The 20,655-nt window shown below is 32.6% G+C and overlaps 2 protein-coding genes across 3 annotated transcripts in view; both read right to left on the bottom strand.

Annotated features, from left to right (window-relative positions):
• Nucleotides 1–87: 87 nt before the first annotated feature.
• On the bottom strand, nucleotides 88–713 carry LOC144574572 (uncharacterized). The gene has a single exon (XM_078324556.1). It carries the CDS (start codon nucleotides 628–630, stop codon nucleotides 271–273), a length of 360 nt encoding a protein of 119 aa, XP_078180682.1. The 5' UTR covers nucleotides 631–713; the 3' UTR covers nucleotides 88–270.
• A 2,612-nt stretch (nucleotides 714–3,325) lies between these two features.
• Nucleotides 3,326–20,655, bottom strand: part of LOC144574991 (Major facilitator superfamily protein) — a 78,557-nt gene continuing 61,227 nt past the window's right edge. The window contains exons 2-11 of one of the 2 annotated variants that reach the window (XM_078325105.1): nucleotides 6,176–6,402; nucleotides 5,849–6,012; nucleotides 5,574–5,637; nucleotides 5,277–5,390; nucleotides 5,144–5,185; nucleotides 4,815–5,050; nucleotides 4,578–4,668; nucleotides 4,371–4,483; nucleotides 4,165–4,288; nucleotides 3,326–3,673 (exon numbers count right to left, since the gene is read on the bottom strand). In XM_078325105.1, the coding sequence (XP_078181231.1) occupies nucleotides 3,482–3,673; nucleotides 4,165–4,288; nucleotides 4,371–4,483; nucleotides 4,578–4,668; nucleotides 4,815–5,050; nucleotides 5,144–5,185; nucleotides 5,277–5,390; nucleotides 5,574–5,637; nucleotides 5,849–6,012; nucleotides 6,176–6,382 (1,347 nt within the window). In that variant the 5' untranslated portion in view covers nucleotides 6,383–6,402 and the 3' untranslated portion in view covers nucleotides 3,326–3,481. Of the gene's footprint in view, nucleotides 3,674–4,164; nucleotides 4,289–4,370; nucleotides 4,484–4,577; nucleotides 4,669–4,814; nucleotides 5,051–5,143; nucleotides 5,186–5,276; nucleotides 5,391–5,573; nucleotides 5,638–5,848; nucleotides 6,013–6,175; nucleotides 6,476–20,655 lie in introns of those variants that run through there. The other variant, XM_078325104.1, reaches the window with a different exon arrangement.

The raw sequence follows: 20,655 nt of genomic DNA, 5'->3' as shown, positions 1-20,655 counted from the left end.
CTCTCTGTTACCAATTATACTCGGAAATAAATTAACAGAAATTAAAAACAATTTAAAAGTTTTCAAAATCAAATGTAGTTGTTGTTCTATCTACTGTATCTGTATGTATTCTGAAGAGGATGGACCAACTTATTGACAATTTGCAGCCCCCCTCTCTCTGGGAAATAACAATGAAAATGGAAAATTCTACCCCAAAATTTAATATACGAAACAGTGATATGATGAAAACCAATTATCAAATTGGATCCACACCACACAAATAAATTAAAATCAACCCATCTCGCTCGGAATGTCGTCCCGGCCCCATGCAACGGCCTTGACAAAGCATGCTGAGGCCCCAACGACCAATGCTGCAAAAACCGGCGGCACAAACACATCGGCAATGGATCTGTTGAGGGCCCTGGAGGGCAGGCAGGCCCCCTCGTTGTCGAGTGGGACCCACACACGGTCTCCCCTGCAACGGGCAGCGGCGATGCGGGGGTGGGAGAGGGCCCAGACGAAGGCAACTTCGGGGGTGAAGGAGGAGAGCACGACAGCGGCGGTCATGAGGGCGGTCCAGGTGGCGGCGCGGCGGAGCATTGGGCGGCGAAGGCGGAGAAGGAGCGGGAGGAGGTCGGAAAAGGGCGTCATTTGTAGTGTGTAGATTGTGTTGATTTGAAGGAGAATGAATGAATTGGTGCGATGATTTAAGAAAGAGGTTTAGTGCCGAATAAGAAAATGATTAGTAAAGAGTGTTGAAATTGAATAGAGAGATGAGAAGGAGGGGAAAAAGGGAGGGTTTGAGTAGGTGAGCGAAGCGAAGAAGAAGATGTAAAGGAATAGAACTCGGAGAAGAGAAGCGTAGCACAGATATTGAGATTTGTGGCTTCTTTGAATGTGCGCCAACTGTGTGACTGATGGAGGTTCGCTGTGTACTTGGAAGGTGTGGCCTATAGAGTAGCGGGTTCACACAGCAGTTACCATTTTAGGTGACTTTTTTAACGGCAGGAATCTTCATTCATCAAGTGCGAATTTTGACAAAATATCATCATCTCATTTGCGCTATACTACATTTTCTGTTGCAGGGAGTGCAAATTCTTGTAGTGAGAGTTCCATCAGATGCTCACAATACTGATTTCTCTTTCTCTTTCTGTTTACCTCAAGTAGGAACAGAGCAAGTTTTTGTTTCAGTTTAATAATGTCAAATAGGAATAATTTTAGATGGAAATAAGAAATTCAGATATCATTTTACTTCATCAGAGGTGCATTAAATTTTCTCTACAAATACTGTATTGTTTTCAAAACTAAATACTTCTAATGCTTAAGAAGTAATATGCCTACATGCATACTGGCCAAAAATAAACTTAAAGAAAGCTTAGCTCGGTTAAAACAATGCTATGCATATAAAGTATGATTTAAATTACGTGTATTCAACCGGATATTAATGTATTTATAATGTGTAGAATTTGATCATATACATTAATTACCACTTTAGTATTATATTTCTATTTCATCCTATTCAACTTTTTTTCACCAAATATTAATAGATAAAAAAAGAAAGAAATGGATCACTTCGACAACAATTATCCAATAATCTAAACAATATTCTCAAAAGGCCAAACCAATTCAAATGTTACGCACAACTTTGTCATTTTTCAAAAACAAAATATGTTATATAACTTGCTACTGGAAAATACAGGTAACAACAAAAGATCCATACATCAGACGGCCATTTTTATTAATAACTCAAAAAAAATAGTTTTTTTATAAATATACCCTCAAAATATGAGTTTTTTCAAATATACCCTAACCGCCCGGGACACGGGCGGTTTGCTTCTTCTTTTTTTCTTTTTCTTTTTTGAGAGAGAGAGATCTGATTTTTTTTCTTAATATTTTCATTTGTGAAGTTTTAGTTTTTTTTTGTTTAGGGTATTTGCCAAAAAATAAAATATTTGATATATTTATAAGTGGTGTCGTAACTCTCGGTCATTTTTTTTAATACCCAACATAAAAAACAAATTTACCAAACTAACCAATCTTTTGATTTTTTTTTATATCTACCCAGACATGCTGGCGGTCCAGATCTATAATGAACCGCCAGGTGGTGGGGCGGTCCACTAGGAGACCTGACCGCCCACAGCCCGGGCGGTCCACTATGCATCAATTGTGATAACTGTCTCTTATTATATTTTTCTGCAAATGCTTTAGTGCACATCTTGATGGGTAACTTATATTAATCTGGGTCGTCGGTTAAAGGATTTTCATTCAATTGACTTCTCTGAAAATAAAATTCTCCGGGCTCAACAGAGCGGTGCTTCGTAACCTCAGATACCGCTCGCAGGGAGCTGCCGCCCCCCTGCCACCCCCCGCATACTCCTAGAATCAGGCCCACATACATAACACTAGGTGTAATATTTTTTATTATTATTTTTAAGGAACCTTATGTATGAGGTTACGAAGCGCTGCTCTGTTGAGCCCGGAGAATTTTATTTTCAGAGAAGTCAATTGAATGAAAATCCTTTAACCGACGGCCCAGATTAATATAAGTTACCCATCAAGATGTGCGGTTCAGATTAATATAAGTTACCCATCAAGTTAAGTTAAGTTACCCATCAAGATGTGCGGCATAAATTCGACTTTCCTAGCCAAAGTTATGGGTGTTTAAAGTTTTTTTGAAAATTAAACTTTGGAAATTCATAATTAACTGTAGAAAAATCCAAATAAGTTGAAATTTATATCAATTCTGTGTATTTTTGAATGCTCTACATGCTGTATCAATCCATACTTGAAATTCATAATTAACCGAGAGTTACAACATCACTTATAAATATATCAAATGTTTTATTTTTTGGCAAATACCCTAAACAAAAAAAAACTAAAACTTCACAAATGAAAATATTAAGAAAAAATCAGATCTCTAAAAAAAAGAGCAAACCGCCCGTTTTCCTGGCGGTCTGCTATAGAAGCAGACCGCCCATGTCCCGGGCGGTTAGGGTATATTTGAAAAAACTCATATTTTGAGGGTATATTTATAAAAAAGTATTTTTTTTGGGTTATTAATAAAAATGGCCGTACATCAGACGACTATGGCAGAATTCAATGCGCTTATTTTGAAGTGAGTATCCTCTGCGGTACCGGACCGCATAGAATACTTCCAGGTTCCCAGCTGAGCGAAAATAACTTTGGAGTCTACTTGAAACATGGGAGGGGGTCCGCTTTGAGATTTGTGCCAGAATAAAACAACACGACTAAGATCTCATTCTACACGGTTTGGATAATGGGTACCACGTTGGATCTGAATTCCTTATTTTGGAACCTATTTCAGTTTCATTGCTTGCTACTAAAATAGATATGCAACTAATTCATCACTGCACACAACCTAAATTTTTTACAAGAAAAGCGCCTACAAACATTGTGGTACCTTTTACAAGAAACTTTTTATTTTTAAGAAAAAAACAAGAAGATTATAAACATTCATTAATTTTTAACTATACTATTAAAATCAGGAATTTAAGATAGCAGCAGTGGTGGGTCTGACTACAACTAAAGTAAGGAGAAGGAACGAAGATATAGATATGATCAGCTCCACAAGCATCAGCACCAACATGAAATTCAATGAAATATAAGGGTATATGAAGAAAATGACTGCAATCGCAGCACACTGCCACACCTTCAACTGTGCAAACGCCGCCTCCTGTTATACCAAACACCTTAAATTTTTACTTGTAACAAAACCTCGCCCAAATGTACAAATTATATAGAGCAAATTAGTCCAATATTTTCATTTTCAAAGTTCAAATAGTTGTTCTCAACCGTTCAACATAATTTCCATGAAAATGTAATTGCAGACTAAATTTTATATATTTTTTTAATTTTTTTAATATTTGATTAGGTAATTAGAAAATCACTACTTTTGAATGGTCTAGAATCTTTAGATCAAGTGATTTTCTACCTATATACAAAAATAGTAAAAAAAAAAAAATCTAAAAAATTGTAAAATTTGATTTAAGAGGTACATTTTCATATGAAGATCATGTTGAACCGTTAAGATCGATTGTTTGAACTTTGAAAATGGAAATATTAATTAATAGTACAGACCAATATGCACTATGCATTAGTACCATAGCTTCACTGATGTATATACTTGGAAGGGGAGTATTTAGGTACTCACTGAGATGAAATTACCTTATTGTTCTTGAAAAGCAAACCAAGCAATGCACTAAGCTGTGTATTAAGTACCCCATCACCAACTCCCCAAATTGCCCCCATAAGTAGAGGATTCACCATCCCCATCAATCCACTAGTTAACCTACAATGACAACATCATTGAATTGAGTTACAGAATTGAGCAAAGATGTTTTAATTAAATTGAGTTTACAAAATCAACAAACCTGTAGCCAAAAAGAACCCATAGGAGGACAAATCCTTGAAGAAATGCTCCAATGGATACAATCCAAGTTATTGAACGCAACCCACTAGTTAATCGCCCGGCAACCAAAGAACACTAAAAAAATTATCCGAATTATCAAAAAGTTAAACAAAAATGAGATTTGTAATTGTTAACAATCAGATGCGAAAAATTTGTAACAGACACGTACAATGGCATCAGCTGCTCCATAAACAGCCATTGAGCCACCGACTCCAGATATCCCAAGTGCTGGAGTTACTATTTTCTCTGTATATTCGGCCCTAATTTAAATGTATTATAAATTAGAACATCAAAAACTTTCATTCATTATGAACATGCAAACAAACAAGGGGATACTGGTACATGGAGTCAGGAGCTACCTAGACTGGTACCAATATACAATACTATAATCCATGAGTGTACTTACCATACAAAAGCTTGTTGTAAACCGGAATATGCGATCAAGGGGATAACTAGTAGCATCCTTTTGTCCAATAGTGGTGCAAATGAAGATTTAAGTAAACTATTGAGGGAGGTGTATGTAGGCATATCATGCTTCTTTTCATCTCTTTTCGACAGGAAACACATCATTACAATACCAATTATCATGCAAACTAAGAACACGGTAAACAGCAAATTTTTGCCGGTAACATCATCTCCTTCCTACAGTTAATAAAAGTTCCACAAGTTATTTTTTGTTGAAACAAAACAGAGATTTTATTAATGGTAGATGAGAGAACTGATATTAACACTTACGCCATTTCTCAACAAGGCAAGGGATAACAAGTTTCCGATAACCTAACAGAGGACATATAACAAAACACATGGTTAATTTATGCCCTTTCGAAATGCTTCAATTTTATTTAAAGAGAAAATTCAACATCAAAACCTGATGGCCGGCAAACATGCTCCAAAATTCTCCATTAAAAGCACCAATAACCGTCCCTTCATGCAAATTGTTATCTTCGGCATGGCTTAGTGCGGCAGTTGTGAGGTATGTTCCCTAAAATGCAAGGAAAATAAAATATTTCAAAATAGACCTTTTTATGTGGAAATAATCATGGAGGGTGGGGTCCTGGTTTTTCTTAGGGGCGTTTTTTCAACAAGCGTTCCCAGCTTCCCATCAAAAGAGAGAGAAAAAAAGGCTGAATCGGTACAGTACAAACCAATATAATCAGTAAAGTACCTCTCCGACCCAAATGATAGAAGCTGTAAAGCCGAGATAGACTGAAGCCGGCACCATAGTGTACCTATACCATTGTATTGTAGACGAGTACAACATAATTATATAAAAAACAAAACAAGGAATTGCTATTGTTGATTTTTATAGGACAAACTATTTGATGCTGTGAGCCCGATTTGGATTTGAATTTTCTATTTTGTTTGAAGACTAAAAATAGATTGAGATGCAAGCAAAAAATATATGTGAGTAGAATCCATAAAGCTATGAAAGTTTCTCACCACGACGGCTTTAAATTTGCGGCAATAAACAACAAGTAGCCGCTGGTTCCGAGTACAAGAGCTCTCTTTGATCCCAAAACCCTAACCACCGGTGATGCAATAATGGAGAAGAGAGTGAAAGATAAGTACAGGATGGCCAGCGATATCGTCCCAATGTTTCCCTCCTAATTACAGAACAAAAGCATTGTAATCCAATTATCCAAACAATCTAATACGTATCAGTAAATTACACTAAAAACAAACCGTTTTACACTGACACAATTCTCCCATCCAAATAAAATTGATCATTTATTAGAACACAAAATACAAACGAGAGAGAGAACAGACATTATTGACAGTGCTTTCCAAGTTCTGAGCAGCGCCGTAAGCAGAGAAGACGAACAAGAAAGCGAAGCTGAGTATATGCAAGTCCCTGGTGTGATTGCTCGGCGTCGTCCGTACGACGGCGGAGGGGGCGCCGGAGACATCGACTGAGACGACGAGAGGCACCTCTTCCTCGGACGATTGGGGATCTATGCCCTCGTTGGATCCCATACCAGATTACAACGAGGGATCAATTGAATTGGATTCTGAATTTCAGTTCGATTAAATAAATTGATTGGAATCGATTGAGACTGATACAAGTGGGAGCTGATATGATATTTGCAGATTGCAGTTGAATTCATATCACCTGAGATAGAAACCGTAGAATCCATAACCTCTATTTCCTTTTGTATTGTAACTGTCCGATATGAATCCGGTCCGAGATGAAATGCACGGAAGCCTTTAATATTCGTGCGGATTCGGATCGGACGGTCTAAATCTGAAAAGAAATATTCGGATCGCACCGTCGGATCCGAATCCGCACGAATATTAACGGTAACCCACTGTGAGAGAGAGGAGAGAAGATTGAATTCGTATCCTCTGAGATACCTCAAACTTTGCGTGACTTTATGGAAAATCTCAAACGTTTAAATACGTTCTACACGAATCTCAAAGGACACATAATTCTGACCCCCACAAAAGTTGAGATATCTCAGAGGATACCCACTCGAGAAGATTACGTGCACACTGGAATTCCTTTTGTTTTTGACGGTGACATTTCAGCTACTGGTTACTTCTCTGTCTCGGTTTCTATTTCTGGTTCGTAGAAAGAGGTAGACAAGTGAAGTGAGGTTACTTGCGGAGGCGGAGATTTCTTGTTTAAGCATATCATATACTGACAATTTTGCTGACGCTGACTTGGACTCAAACTCGGACAAGCAACTACTCACTTTTACTTAGAATCTTATATAAATAGTTAATTAGTCATCACATTCACATCACATCCTTATTTGGCAATGCCCGAGCAGTAACTCCAGCTGTGCAGCCGTTTGTTTGGGTATATTTGTCAGTCGATTTTCTATTGTTTCCATCTTATAATTAGAGCAAATTAATTATATTAAACGAAAAAAAATTAAAAATTTCAACAAATTTTATGTACGATTGAAAATTCTGACAAACAAAAATTTAAGATTTTTGATTGATAGCTGACTGATATTTACTTTTAAGAAGAATCTGATAGATCTTATATTATATTATAAAGACAAAATTCGCAACGTTGAAGTAAAAATATAATGGCACTGGTTCTTATATTGCATTAGAAGGAAAAAAAAAACATAGACTAAATACTGAGGCTAAGAACCGATTTTATAATGTCAACAGGAGGTTTGATTAAATGGAGATTTGCATTTATTTGGAAGACGAACACTCCTTCAAAGGTCAAAGTATTTATATTTCTGCACCTCAAAAACAGATTACTGACACACGACATTATGGTGAGAAGACAAATGCACTGTCAACCGAGATGTATAATGTGTGTAGCTTGCAGTCTAGAGACTGCACATCACCTATTTTTCAGGTGTAGATATGCAACAGCAGTGTGGCGAGAAATATCAAGGAATAAGGGAAGAGAGGTACTCTCAGTGGGAATCTCGGTACAACAAACATGGAAAAAATCTTTGGAAAATAATAGTGGGGCGATGCAGAGAAAAGAATGGGCAACCTTGTTCATGTGCACATTATAGAATATGTGGAAGCGAAGGAACAATAAGGTTTTTTCTGACAAGATGAAGCATCCAAAGATACTGGTACAACTAATTTTGCAAGAAGAGAAGCTGTGGATGAGATATTGTACATGATCAGTTAGTTGAGAAGGAATTGGAAAGATGACATCCAAATGCTTCTATGGATTGTAATTTCTATTTGAGATATTGAGTTGTTACTGAATACTTAGTGATGAATGATGTAACTAATTGATAGCCTCTACCAATATTTTCAAAAAAAGAACCGATTTTATTTTCTAGCACAAAAAAAGGGAATTAAACAAATGACATTGAAATTTCGGCCATTTTTATTAATATCCCTAAAAACAAAGAAAATTTTAAAAATGCCCCTGTCCCCAAATTTTTATCAAATATGCCCTGACCGCCTGGACCCAGGGCGGCCCAAAACACACAGTGAGGCGCCCGTGGCTGGGGCGCCCCATGGCCTTTGCCTTTTTTTTTTTTCTTTTTTTTTTTTTTTAGAGAGATGTTAGTATTTTTATTTGAATAATTTTGTGAAAAAAAAGTTTTCTTATTTAGAGTGTATGCCAAAAAGTAAAATATTTGATATATTTACGAAGTGATGTCGTAAATTTTTATAACTTTGATTTTTATTTTTTTTATTTTTTTTGGTGAACTTTGATTTTATTTGTCAGTTGGATATCACAAGTCTAAATATAACACTAATAAAGACTTGGTTTTTATTATGGTTTTTATAATATATGTATAATATACACGAGGAGGGTTCAAATGCCTCCATGTTTTTGTGCCTCCATCTCTCTCCATCATTTTCAAAGTTCAAACAGTCGATCCGAACCGTTCAATCTAACCTTCATACTAAAATATGTTTGGAGACCAAATTTTATATTTTTAGGAATTTTTTTACTATTTTCTTAGATAGGTACAAAATCAGTAAATCTGAACCATCTAAAAACAGTATTTTTTTACCTATCTAAAAAAATAGTAAAAAAATTCCTAAAAATATAAAATTTGGTCTCCAAACATATTTTAGTATGGAGGTTAGATTGAACGGTTCGGATCGACTGTTTGAACTTTGAAAATGATGGAGAGAGATGGAGGCATGATGGAGGCACAAAAACATGGAGGCATTTGAACCCTCCTCAATATACACATACACATACACATACACATACACATACACATACATATACACATACACATACACACACATATACATATACATATACATATACATATACATATACACACACATATACACATACACATACATATATACATATACATATACAAAGCTACATATATACACATACTATTTTAGTCCGTCAGATGCAATATGGTCCTGCCAAAAAAATTTATTGCATATTATATGAATTTACGACATCATGATGCAATATGGTCCTGCGCATGCTTCACGAAAAGGGGCGTAACTTTTGATCCGTCCATCGGATCGGGCTGAAATTTTGACAGGAACTCCACAGCCCAAAACCGGATCAGAAACAAATCTATAGATTCGTTTCACCCATTTTCGGGCTCAGATTGGCGATCTGAGCCTTCCTTCATGGACTTTTGGACCTTTCTTTATAATTTTAGAGTTTTCAGGGTCTTTTATGTTTTTTTTTATGTTTTTTTTTTTATGTATTTTATGTTTTTAGGGTTTGTATTTAAATAGAAGTCATGTCTTTTGGCAGAAGTTAGTTTTTAATGTATTCAGTTTTATCAAAGAATTGAGTTTTTAATGTGTGATCTCAGAACCAAATCTATCTTTCCATTACTTTTTTTAATTTCTTGATCGTTCGTGCATCACATCACTTCATAAATATATCCAAAAGTTTTATTTTTTGGCATACACTCTAAACAAGAAAACTTTTTCTTCACAAAATTATTTAAATCAAAATACTAGTATATGTATATGTGTATATTATACATATATTATAAAAACCATAATAAAGGCCAAGTCCTTATTAGTATATGTATATGTATGTGTATATGTGTGTATATGTGTGTGTATATGTATATGTATATGTGTGTGTATGTGTATGTGTATGTGTATGTGTATATGTATATTATACATATATTATAAAAACCATAATAAAAGCCAAGTCCTTATTAGTGTTATATTTAGACTTGTGATATCCAACTGACAAATAAAATCAAAGTTCACCAAAAAAAATAAAAATAAAAAAAATCAAAGTTATAAAAATTTACGACATCACTTCGTAAATATATCAAATATTTTACTTTTTGGCATACACTCTAAATAAGAAAACTTTTTTTCACAAAATTATTCAAATCAAAATACTAACATCTCTCTAAAAAAAAAAAAAAAAAAAAAAAAAAAAAAGGCAAAGGCCATGGGGCGCCCCAGCCACGGGCGCTCCGCTAGTTACCATGGGGCGCCCCAGCCACGGGCGCCTCACTGTGTGTTTTGGGCCGCCCTGGGTCCAGGCGGTCAGGGCATATTTGATAAAAATTTGGGGACAGGGGCATTTTTAAAATTTTCTTTGTTTTTAGGGATATTAATAAAAATGGCCGTTGAAATTTCGATATTGACATAAATAACACAGCCGTTGCAGACTGAAGCTGATGGAGCCACTGCAAAAGTGCAAAGGCTCTGTGCGAAGACCGATTAACAAAGCATGTAAAGATTTTTTTTTTCCATCCAAGATAGATTTTTTATTATACTAAGCCCCTATTGTTCTATACATACTGCAGTCTTGTCGCTTAGAGGTTTTTGTATTGTTGTAAGTTGATAATTAATTATTGAAGTTCTTGAGAACACACTCACAAATAATTATACATTTATTATTATTTTTTTTAGTAAAAATTGAAGGTTAAGTTACCTAATTATTTAATATCTATAAAAAAAAATTCTTTTGAGTTTTGAACCTGCAACCTCCTACGTAGAGAGCATTGCCTTTGTCACTAGAACAAAGCTGATTCTCTATATATTTATTATTATTATTATAAAAAAAATCCAATAACCAAATATTCAACAACTATGATTTTGATACCTACTGTTTTCTTTACCTTTTAAGAACATATAACGAAATTAGATAAATTTTAATGTACATAAAATATTCAGTAGTAATTTACGTCATAACGGAGTCATGAAATTTATGTGTTGTGATTCGATGTTTTAAAAGTATTATTTGATAAGTTTTATTACAATAAAAAATGTGACAATTATCTATTATAGCTAACATAAAAAATTATGACAATTATTTTTTACATTGAGATTAAAACATCATTTACACCTTGTTTGGATGGAGAGTACAGGAAGGGAGGGAATGGAAAGGAACAAAAACTTTCCATTGAATCGTATTTGGTTGATAAAATTATACCGGAGGTGAAAGATTTAATCTTCTATTATTATAATTAATAGAATCGGTTTCCCTCCCAAATTGGAGTGTGACGGATGGAAAAAAAATTTGTTATAAATATTTAAAAAAAATGATACAAATGTCAAACCATATATCTTACATATATAATTCTCATACAAGATTTTCTCCTCAAATCTACAATAGTCATCGAATTTTTCATTAACCTCCTAAATTTTACCTAAGCGATGAGGTGAGAGGAAGTATCTACTTGGTTGATACTTATCCCAAACAAATCTGAGAGGAATCTATATCAATGCATAGAATATAGCTAGGGTTCACGGCATTTAATTTTAAATCTGATGAATGATATGTGATGACATGTTGAATTTAATGAAACAGTCCCCCCCCCCCCCCCCCCCCCCCAAAATATTATGACACGTCAGACCAACACTATTGGCTATTCATTTTTGTTTGCTACTTGTCAACTTGCCATTCTTCTATTGTCCATTCAATTTTTTTTATTTAATAAAATAATATTGTAATTAATTTGTAGAAATAAAATGTATTTTCCTTAAAACAAATCACAACCACACAGTTTTTTTTTTGAGGAAAACCACACAGTTTATTCTGATGAAATTGAAGCTCTTTGATTATCATCCAAGAAATTAAATTGCTGTGGCAAATTAACACTAGTTTGTTTTAAAATTATTACTGAAAATTCCAATGATTCATATCGATATATATTCGAATAATACCAACAACAGACTGATCAAGAAACACCTTTTTATTTAATTCCTTCCATCACATCCTAATTAATTTATTAAGAAATATGATATGCCATCTTTAATGGCCAAACAAACACACAATTTCAACTAGCAAATAATATATAAAACTACCAAAAAAAAAAAAAAATCATGCTTGAACCTTCCTGGTCCCACATTGCTTCATCTCCTGCTCTTTCAAAACGACAACCGAAGAATGAAGCAATGTCTGAGCCGAAGTATCATTCGACGCTTGACCTGAGTGGCCAGGTGCGTCTTGGGTCCCACAAGTTGCCTCCTTTACCGGAGCTTCACTTGTTGCAAAATTTTCTGGCAAGACAAACATGCTTTGCGATGGCCTTCTCTGGTGTCGGCTTGGCCTCTGAGACATCCTTGGAGAAGAAACTGTGAACTTTGTGTGTGTGTGTGTGTGTGTTTGGTATGATTGTGTGGAGATCAGGGGGTGGGTTTATATAGGTAGGCTGTGTTACAAAAAAGCCCTTGAGATTGTTACTTGAACAATTAATAAAAAAAAAGGTTGATGAATCACGCGTTAATTTAATATAATATATTATTTCTTACTGATAAACTACGGTAATTTTTTATTTGTCCATTCCATAATTTTTAAAGAATAATACTGATATTTTGAGTTCACCCGTAGCAAATCTTAATAATGTAAATTTAGAAAATAAAAGTATACAAATATTTTTTGTATATTTTGGTAGGAAATTATTGCTTTGTCAATTTGCAGAAGAAAATGTTGAATTGTTGGTGTTGCAAAAGAGAGAGATGGAAGAAAGTGGATTCAAATCTGCTAAAGGAGCACCTTCCTATTTCTTCATCCGAGCCCTTGAAAATCGATCATACAGCTTCAATTACATCTGATTTGTTTTAATAAATTATATTGATATAAAAAAAAAAAGTAATTAAAACTATATAATCGATTTTCAACAGCTCATATAGAGAAATAGGAGGATGCTTATTTTCTCAAAAAAATATGAGCATATTTGAATCCGAAGTAATCCTGAAAAGGCTCAAGGAAGAAAAAAATATAAGAGGATAAGATCTGTAATATATATATATTGAGGAACGAGTTGGACATGTGAAGGGTATTAAAATAAAAAATTAAAGCATGGATCGTGCATGGAAGTGGAGACCTCATCCCTTTGTACATCGGAGATTCCCTCTGCCTTGAATAATACATTTATTTATTTTAAAAGATAGATTTCTAGTCTACCGATTTTAATTTAATGATTATAAAGAAATTTTTATTCAGATTTCTAATTTTCCGATCTCTCACATGGATGAAATTGTTTTATTTCTATTAGATTAAAGATTGATTCTTTTATTCAAATTCCTTCGTTTTAGAACTCCATTTTTTATGCTTAATTTTAGTTTGTTATTTGAAGTTTTTATAATCTCAAATTGTTAGTAGTCTTAGGTCTAACTACAGATTTTGAAGCTACATACAAATTTTGTTAGGCAAAATCCGAAATTTGTTTTCCGTTGAGTACATACTTTAATCTTTTTAACATATTTGGTGGAAAGTCTAAAATTAAAGAGATCTAAATTGTATTTCAAGTCGGATTAAGCTATTTTTATTTAGTTAGAACTTTTTAGGTAAGTCATGACTTCAGCTATTTTTGTTTGGTTGGAGTTTTTTAAATCATGGCTTAAAATAATTCATCTAACTTTCTCTATCTCAATTTTCTAATTTTATGTTAGAATTAAATTGACTCCTATTTGTGTAGTTTTGAGTTTGGATACATAAGGAGTGAATCTGATAGACGAAGAAACACGGTGGGGCAGGTCCGAGAGCCAATATTTTTTTAAAAATACCCCCAATCCAAAAAATAAAAATAAATAAACCATTTTTTTTTGGATAATTCTATATTTATCGGGACCGCAAAAACAAATGACGGCCCCATTCTTAGGCCATCAATTGTCATTGCGGCCCCTATTTTTTTTAACAGGTCATTTGTTTTGTTTGTTTGTTTTTTATATATAAATATATAAAATATTATATTTAATTGTTATTTTATTTTAATGTCGCTTGTTGGATATATATATATATATATATATATATTTTTTTTTTTTTTAATTAGAATTGAACGACTGATATATATATTTTTTTCAACTTTTTTGCACATCAAGGGATCAATAACACAAATTAAATTTCTAAATATTAATCGTGATGATCTAATAATTTTAATTTTATAGCATAATCCAAATTACAAAATTGTTACTTACGTATGGTATGTATATCCAATCACTGAGGCAAATTGAAACGTTGTGCAGAGGTCGCCAATAAATAAGTCAACTTGATGACTCAGCTTAATTATGCTTTCAAAATTGATAAATAAAATCTTATTATTATTTCTCGAAATGCATTTTATATTTGATAGACATTATTTTGTACACATAAAAACCGATAATTAAGGAAGAAGGGTAGTAGGTGGATCAGTGGATGCATGGTTGCCATGTGTTTTCTCTAGTAAAATAAATTTACGCTATTAATGGCACAATTTACGCTACGGAGAATCCTACATTGTTTTCTCTAGTAAAAATTCAACTTGTATTGTTAAAAGGTTTCGGTTTTTTTTTTTTTCCTAAGGATACAAATTAATTTCTACACTTTTATTTGTATCCAAATGATACTTATATTTCAGGGATTCTTCAATTTCTCTCAAAATATTCAGATTAATTATTATTTCGAGAAACACTTGAAGACTAAATTGGTTCTTATTCAAAAGTGATAATCAACTTGGTGCAAAAAAAAAAAAAAAAAATATCCTTCTTCTACAATTTAAAACCAATTGAATTCTTTTCAGAATTTTTAAAATTCTTTAAAGAAAAAAAAATATCAGGATCATGATCTGAATTTTTCTATCTTTATCCAGTAAAGAAAGTGGTGTCAGTGATATCCTTTTAACTGTTTACTGTACCGTATTCGATAAGGTAGGTATGGGTAAGATTTTTTTTTCATTAGCTTATTAGGTATGAGTATGGGTATGGGTATTGGTAAGGTTTCTTTTTTTTATTAGCTAAACGGGTAAAGGTACGGGTAATGTTTGAACAATAATTAGTAATTATATAAAAAATTATATGATAATGTTTGAGCAATAATTAGTGATGATAAAATTTATTTGCGTGATATTCATATGATAATGTTTGAACAATAATTAGTAATGTACTTTTGTTATTCAGTGTATTTTTTGTTATAAGAAAAATGTAAAACAAATTACTTTTATTTGCACGTTTTTATTATTTAGTTAAATAATTAAGTTTGTCCGGAGAGATTCGTGTTTTTAAATTCACTTGCTTTATTAAAAAAATAATTTAGTTGGAATTGATTGCACATTTGTTTTTTTTATTGATAATGTGATTGCATATGTATAAAATGAATGAGTTTTGATTTTTTATTATTAAAAATATAATAAAACTAATTATTATATTTGTATTATTTGTTAGTCACCTGTTTTATTACTCGATAATTTTAACGGAGTAAGAATAGAGTAAGGTACTAAAGTCAATTTTTAATAGATAAGAATAGAGTATGGATAAAATCAATTCTCAGTAGATATATGCTTCTACTCTATTTGTATCGTACACATTGGCACTAGTGTATTGAAAAGATCCGTCCGGTTTAGACTCGAACTGTGGATCGGATTCGGACGGTGTTAGACTCTCAGACCGATCCGGACTAACTCAAGAGATGGATCTAGCAAGAATTTGTTGAGTGGTCCCCTACGTTTGCTCCTGGTCAAAAGTTCAGTTGCTAAATTTTTAATGATCTATTTGGAATCTTTTAATTTTCTCATTCGTATTTATTAGGTAACTTGGTAGTTTTCGCCAAAAAAAAAAAATAATAAAGCAAGTGTTGATATTGCCAGTCAATCAGCAAAAGAACGGCTAATATTAATAGCTAGCTGTGAAATACTACAAAGTACAAACACAATGACATTGTTTTGTTGGTAAAATAAATAAATTTAAGTCATACGTGCTTTATTTTTTCTACCCAATTAATATATTTTACTATTACGTTACAAGTAGGACTGATAAAAAAGCTCGTGGTTCGATTGTAATTTGCAATTGATTCGTTCGTTAATGGCTCGCTCGTTACTAGATTGAGCTGGGACTTAACTCGCTCGCCACTAGCTCGATCCAGAATTAACGAGTTTAAGGTGGAGCCTAGCTCGCTCGCCACTAGCTCGATCCAAAATTAATGAGTTTAAGCTGGAGCCTAGCTCAGCTAGGAGTCAATTTGTGAATTTATGTGCATTTTATATTGTCCACAGCTCTGTCCAAGTCGGTTCAACTCGGTCCACAAAGTTTCTATAATTTATTTTCTTCTTAAAACAAGGTCCAGTCAGACCCAGCAAGCCAGCTCGCTAGCTAGCTCGGTCCAGCTTGTGACAATTTCAAACTGAGATTTCAGCTCATGCCTCTAAAATCAACTCGCTTGTAATGAATTTGAGTTGTGCCCATCTAGTGACGAGCCAGCTCGTTGCCACCCCTACATACAAGGATGGATTTAATAACATGTAACAATAATTGAGTAAAACATATATAGGTGCTATGGATAGCATAAGGCCTTTCATGCTATTGTCTCAAAAACTTATCATATAAATTTCGAACGATGAATCTAAACGTTAAAATCGATGTACTTCGTTATTAATGCATTTACATGTCAAATCAATAAATTTTTGAATTCATTTGATATAGAGTCAAGTGGTAAAAAAGAAGAAGATGAATTTTAAGTTAATTTTAATACATTCATTTTCATTATTTCTTTACAGCTTGACTTTATATAAAATAAACTAGTTTTTTTTTTTATAAATTTTGACATATAATCGCATCAATAATAAAATACATTAGTTTTAATGGTTTAAATTCATCGTTCAAAATTTATATGATAAATTTTTAAAATAATAGCACAAAAAACCTTATGTTATTCATAATGTCAAAGCCTTGCTCAAAACAGGTTAACTAAAAGGTGGTTCGAGATGACAAAAAAAGGATTTTATAAACATTTTGTTACATGCTATCTTCGAAGAGCATCTCCAATCCAGCAATTGAAATTAATTGCTAAATTAGCAATTATGAAAATTTAAAAAATTAAGCAATCCACTACTACATTGGTGCAATCAACCAAACAATTGGGAATTAAACATTTGACCAATAAGAATTAAATATTTAGCTAACTCATCTTTAGAAAATGATTTCTTATTAAGCAATTCTTTTCAACAATTGCTAAATAAGCAATAGCCATACAACCCAGCAATTACAAAAATAATTGACACATCAGCATAAGCAATCCATAAGCAATCACTGTTGGAGATGCTCTAAGAGGCATTTAAGTGTCATAATTGGTACAAATTTAACAATTTTTCATCGGTATATCTTGATTTTTAAAATTTTTTTTTTTGCCAAGTTGAATGCATGTATTAATGTTATTTTTTTTTAAAAAAGGTAGAATATATAGACAAACAAAAAGCTTTCAAAGTTGAAAATGGAGTGACATTGATGATTAATGTGTAAAAAAAGGGTTGCCTAGCGACTTCCAAAGGTATTTACCGAGAAAATATAACAAGTAGGAAAACAAAAACCAAGATCTAGAAATAATTTAAAGCCCACGTGGTATCTTATATTGTACAATAATCCTACTACTTTGTATCAGTGTTGTAAAAAATGCCCGTTTAGACCGATTAATCAGCCGATTAGTTGTTGGCGGTGATCAAACCGTTATGGATTTTTCTGATTAATCGGCCGATTATTTCCGATTAATTGCTTGGCAGTATTCTACCCGTCTGACAACTGCATATCGTTATTTACAACACTGCTTTGTATACGTGCGTATGTGTGGAAGAGCAAGATGGCTTATAATTAAATATATTAATTAATTAATTAATACTCTTGCATTGCATAAAACGTATACAATTGAAACCTACGATTAGGTCAAGCGTCAAGCCTTAAAAAAAAAGGTACACAACTTTTATAATAAAAGATTTAACCAGTGCACATGGAATCGAATTAGGGATTCGATCTAGAAAAATAAAATAAAAAGAAACTAACAATTAATCCATTTATCTCGCTATTTCAACTAAACTTGGATAAGTGGACCAATTTTTTTTTTACAATAGTGGGGAGTGTCCACCATTGAAAACAATTATTACTATTGTAACCATTGAAAACAAAAGAAACATAAACTAAAATACTAGAGCATAACCCTTAGATGTCAGAAAGATGTCAAAAGGACAAACTAATTAAGGTACCTACACAAAAAACACACATAAAGCATAACATATAACAACATAGTAAACAACTAAATAAGTAATCACAATCCATGCCAGAGGAGACAATCATCACAGCTAGCATAAGATGATGAATCAATAGAACCAGTAAAACCAGGAGAACCAGTAGAAGTAGAAGAAGTAAAAACAGAAATGTCAGTAACATCTAAGCTTCAATATTAGTCAAATCACTTAAGTAGTCAGATAGATCAGACTCGTCTAAACCAAGTCCGACCTCTTCCAACTCCAGAATGGAGCTTGCCCTTATCGGAGTCTAACACGATTAGCAAATGGTCTACTTCGATCCAAAAGAAAGCATTCATATGAAGAATTAAAGTTAGTTTAAAAAAAGGTATCATCATTCTTGGATTTACACTAGTAGGAGGTAATTAAGGCCAATTATAGAGGTGCCTATACACTTAAGTGAGGAAATAAGAGAATTAGTAAAGCATATTTTGTTCTTGGCCAACCATACAATCTAAATCGTAGCTGCTCTAATTAACATGTTCAACTAAAAGAATATCCTTTAATGGTATACATGAATCTAAGTACCAAAGGCCTGTTAAAGATTCACAATCATATATAAAGCCATTGTGTTGTGCAATTCATGTCCATATTGCAGATATGAAAGAACAATTAACAAAAACATGGTCAGTTATTTTTGGTAAACTACAAAAAAGACAAGAAATGTCACCAGTCCAGTCTTTTTTAATCAAATTATGTTTAGTTAATACTCTTATCTTGTCTAAAGAGCCAGAAAAAAAAACTTTAATTTTAAGGGAAATGTTAGCTAGCTTTTCAAATGGAGTCAGGTTTTATGTGTATGTCTCCATAATCTAACCACAGATACAAGAAATGAACTGTGAATTTGCCAGAAAAATTCTCTCTCAAAGCAATTAAATTTGATTGATTAGTAAGAACAAAAGAAGTAAAAAGTAGAAGACAAATGTTGTCATTTAGAAGACAAAATTCCATAAGTTGTCTAGTAAATTGAAGGGTGAAAACATAAGTGTTAAAGGCTTGAGTCACAATCATTTCCAATAAATCTATTTATTCCTATATTATAAATATTATTGTAAGCTAGTATACCAAACTAAAGGGAAAAAAAATCTAGATGTAACTAAACCTAAAAGGTCATACTTATCAATAAGTATATTTTTTTTATTTGCTACTAACAGTTGGATCCTTGAATCTAATTAATCACCGTTTAGCAAGGAGAGAAATGTTTTTTTCTTCTTCTAAATTTATAACCCCAAGATCACATTGGGATTTACTTAAACCGACAATACTCCATTCAATTAAATGGTACAGAAGTGTACCAAATTAAATCTACAATCTATTTAGAAATTATTGCTCTTAGTCTTCTAATTATTTTGTTGCAGAGATGTAACTTTTTCCTGCTCAATGTCCATTGAGCAATTTCATGTTTTTTGAAAGTTTTAGTATTTCTATCTATAAAATAAATATAAAATTAGGGTCTTGAATCCTATCTTATTTTAAAAAAAAATGTTGTAGAAAATACTCTCTTTGTTTTCATCTGTAAAATAACTAGAATGATAATTTAAAACAACAAATTCATTGTTAAATTATCAAAATAAGGAAACCAAAAGTTAATTATATATCCATGCTTTTGTTAAAAAAAATCAAGAGAACTCGAATATACAATTTAGTTGGAAAATACCTTGATAGATCAGATTGGATGTACTAAATTAACGTCCAAAAAATCATGATATAAAAAATCTTGCATTTATTTAATTTTTGAAAGAGCATTTATATATTAATTTTAATAAAATAACACTAATATATTGTAGATTGTAAAATTTTACGAAACTACATCTAAATCAGATACATACATTCAGCATTATACAAATGTATTCATTCAATTCGATGAAAAAAAATTCCAAGTACAAGCTAGATGAACGAATTAAACTTAAATGATCACAGACGTGGAGAACTGATTCAACTTGCGTGTATAGAATGAACACGACGGATCAAGAATTTTTGTCATGGTGGAGCACGAACCGAGTTCAAATTCATTAACTAATTATGTACTAGATAAAAAAAAATATCTTACATAATAAAAATAGTCTCTCATATAATAAAAAACCACAAAGTAATACTCTTTTACGTATTAAAAACAACAAAAGGGAGCAAAATTAATTTCCATAGAGAGATTAATTAATCCGGACCTATTAAATTGAAAATTTCTTTTCAAAGTTGCCCCTGACATATACTGGATCTGCCTCTTTGAATGAACATCTGATTGCACATCATCATACATTTACACTTGTAAAAATTTTCTTTGATGCTTTTGAAAATCAGACTTAGTGTGTGTTGTCAACTATTTAAAAACTCAAGTTGGTAGCCACTACCAAGCAATTAAAAAAA

Source organism: Carex rostrata, chromosome 23 (assembly GCF_964058835.1).
Source record: "Carex rostrata chromosome 23, lpCarRost1.2, whole genome shotgun sequence".
NCBI lineage: Eukaryota > Viridiplantae > Streptophyta > Magnoliopsida > Poales > Cyperaceae > Carex > Carex rostrata.
The sequence above is the reverse complement of the archived record's forward strand: the minus strand, read 5'-3'. Positions and strand labels throughout refer to the sequence as shown.

Excerpts from the sequence above, each read along its gene's own strand:
- LOC144574572 (XM_078324556.1), bottom strand. The coding sequence starts at position 630 with ATGACGCCCTTTTCCGACCTCCTCCCGCTCCTTCTCCGCCTTCGCCGC.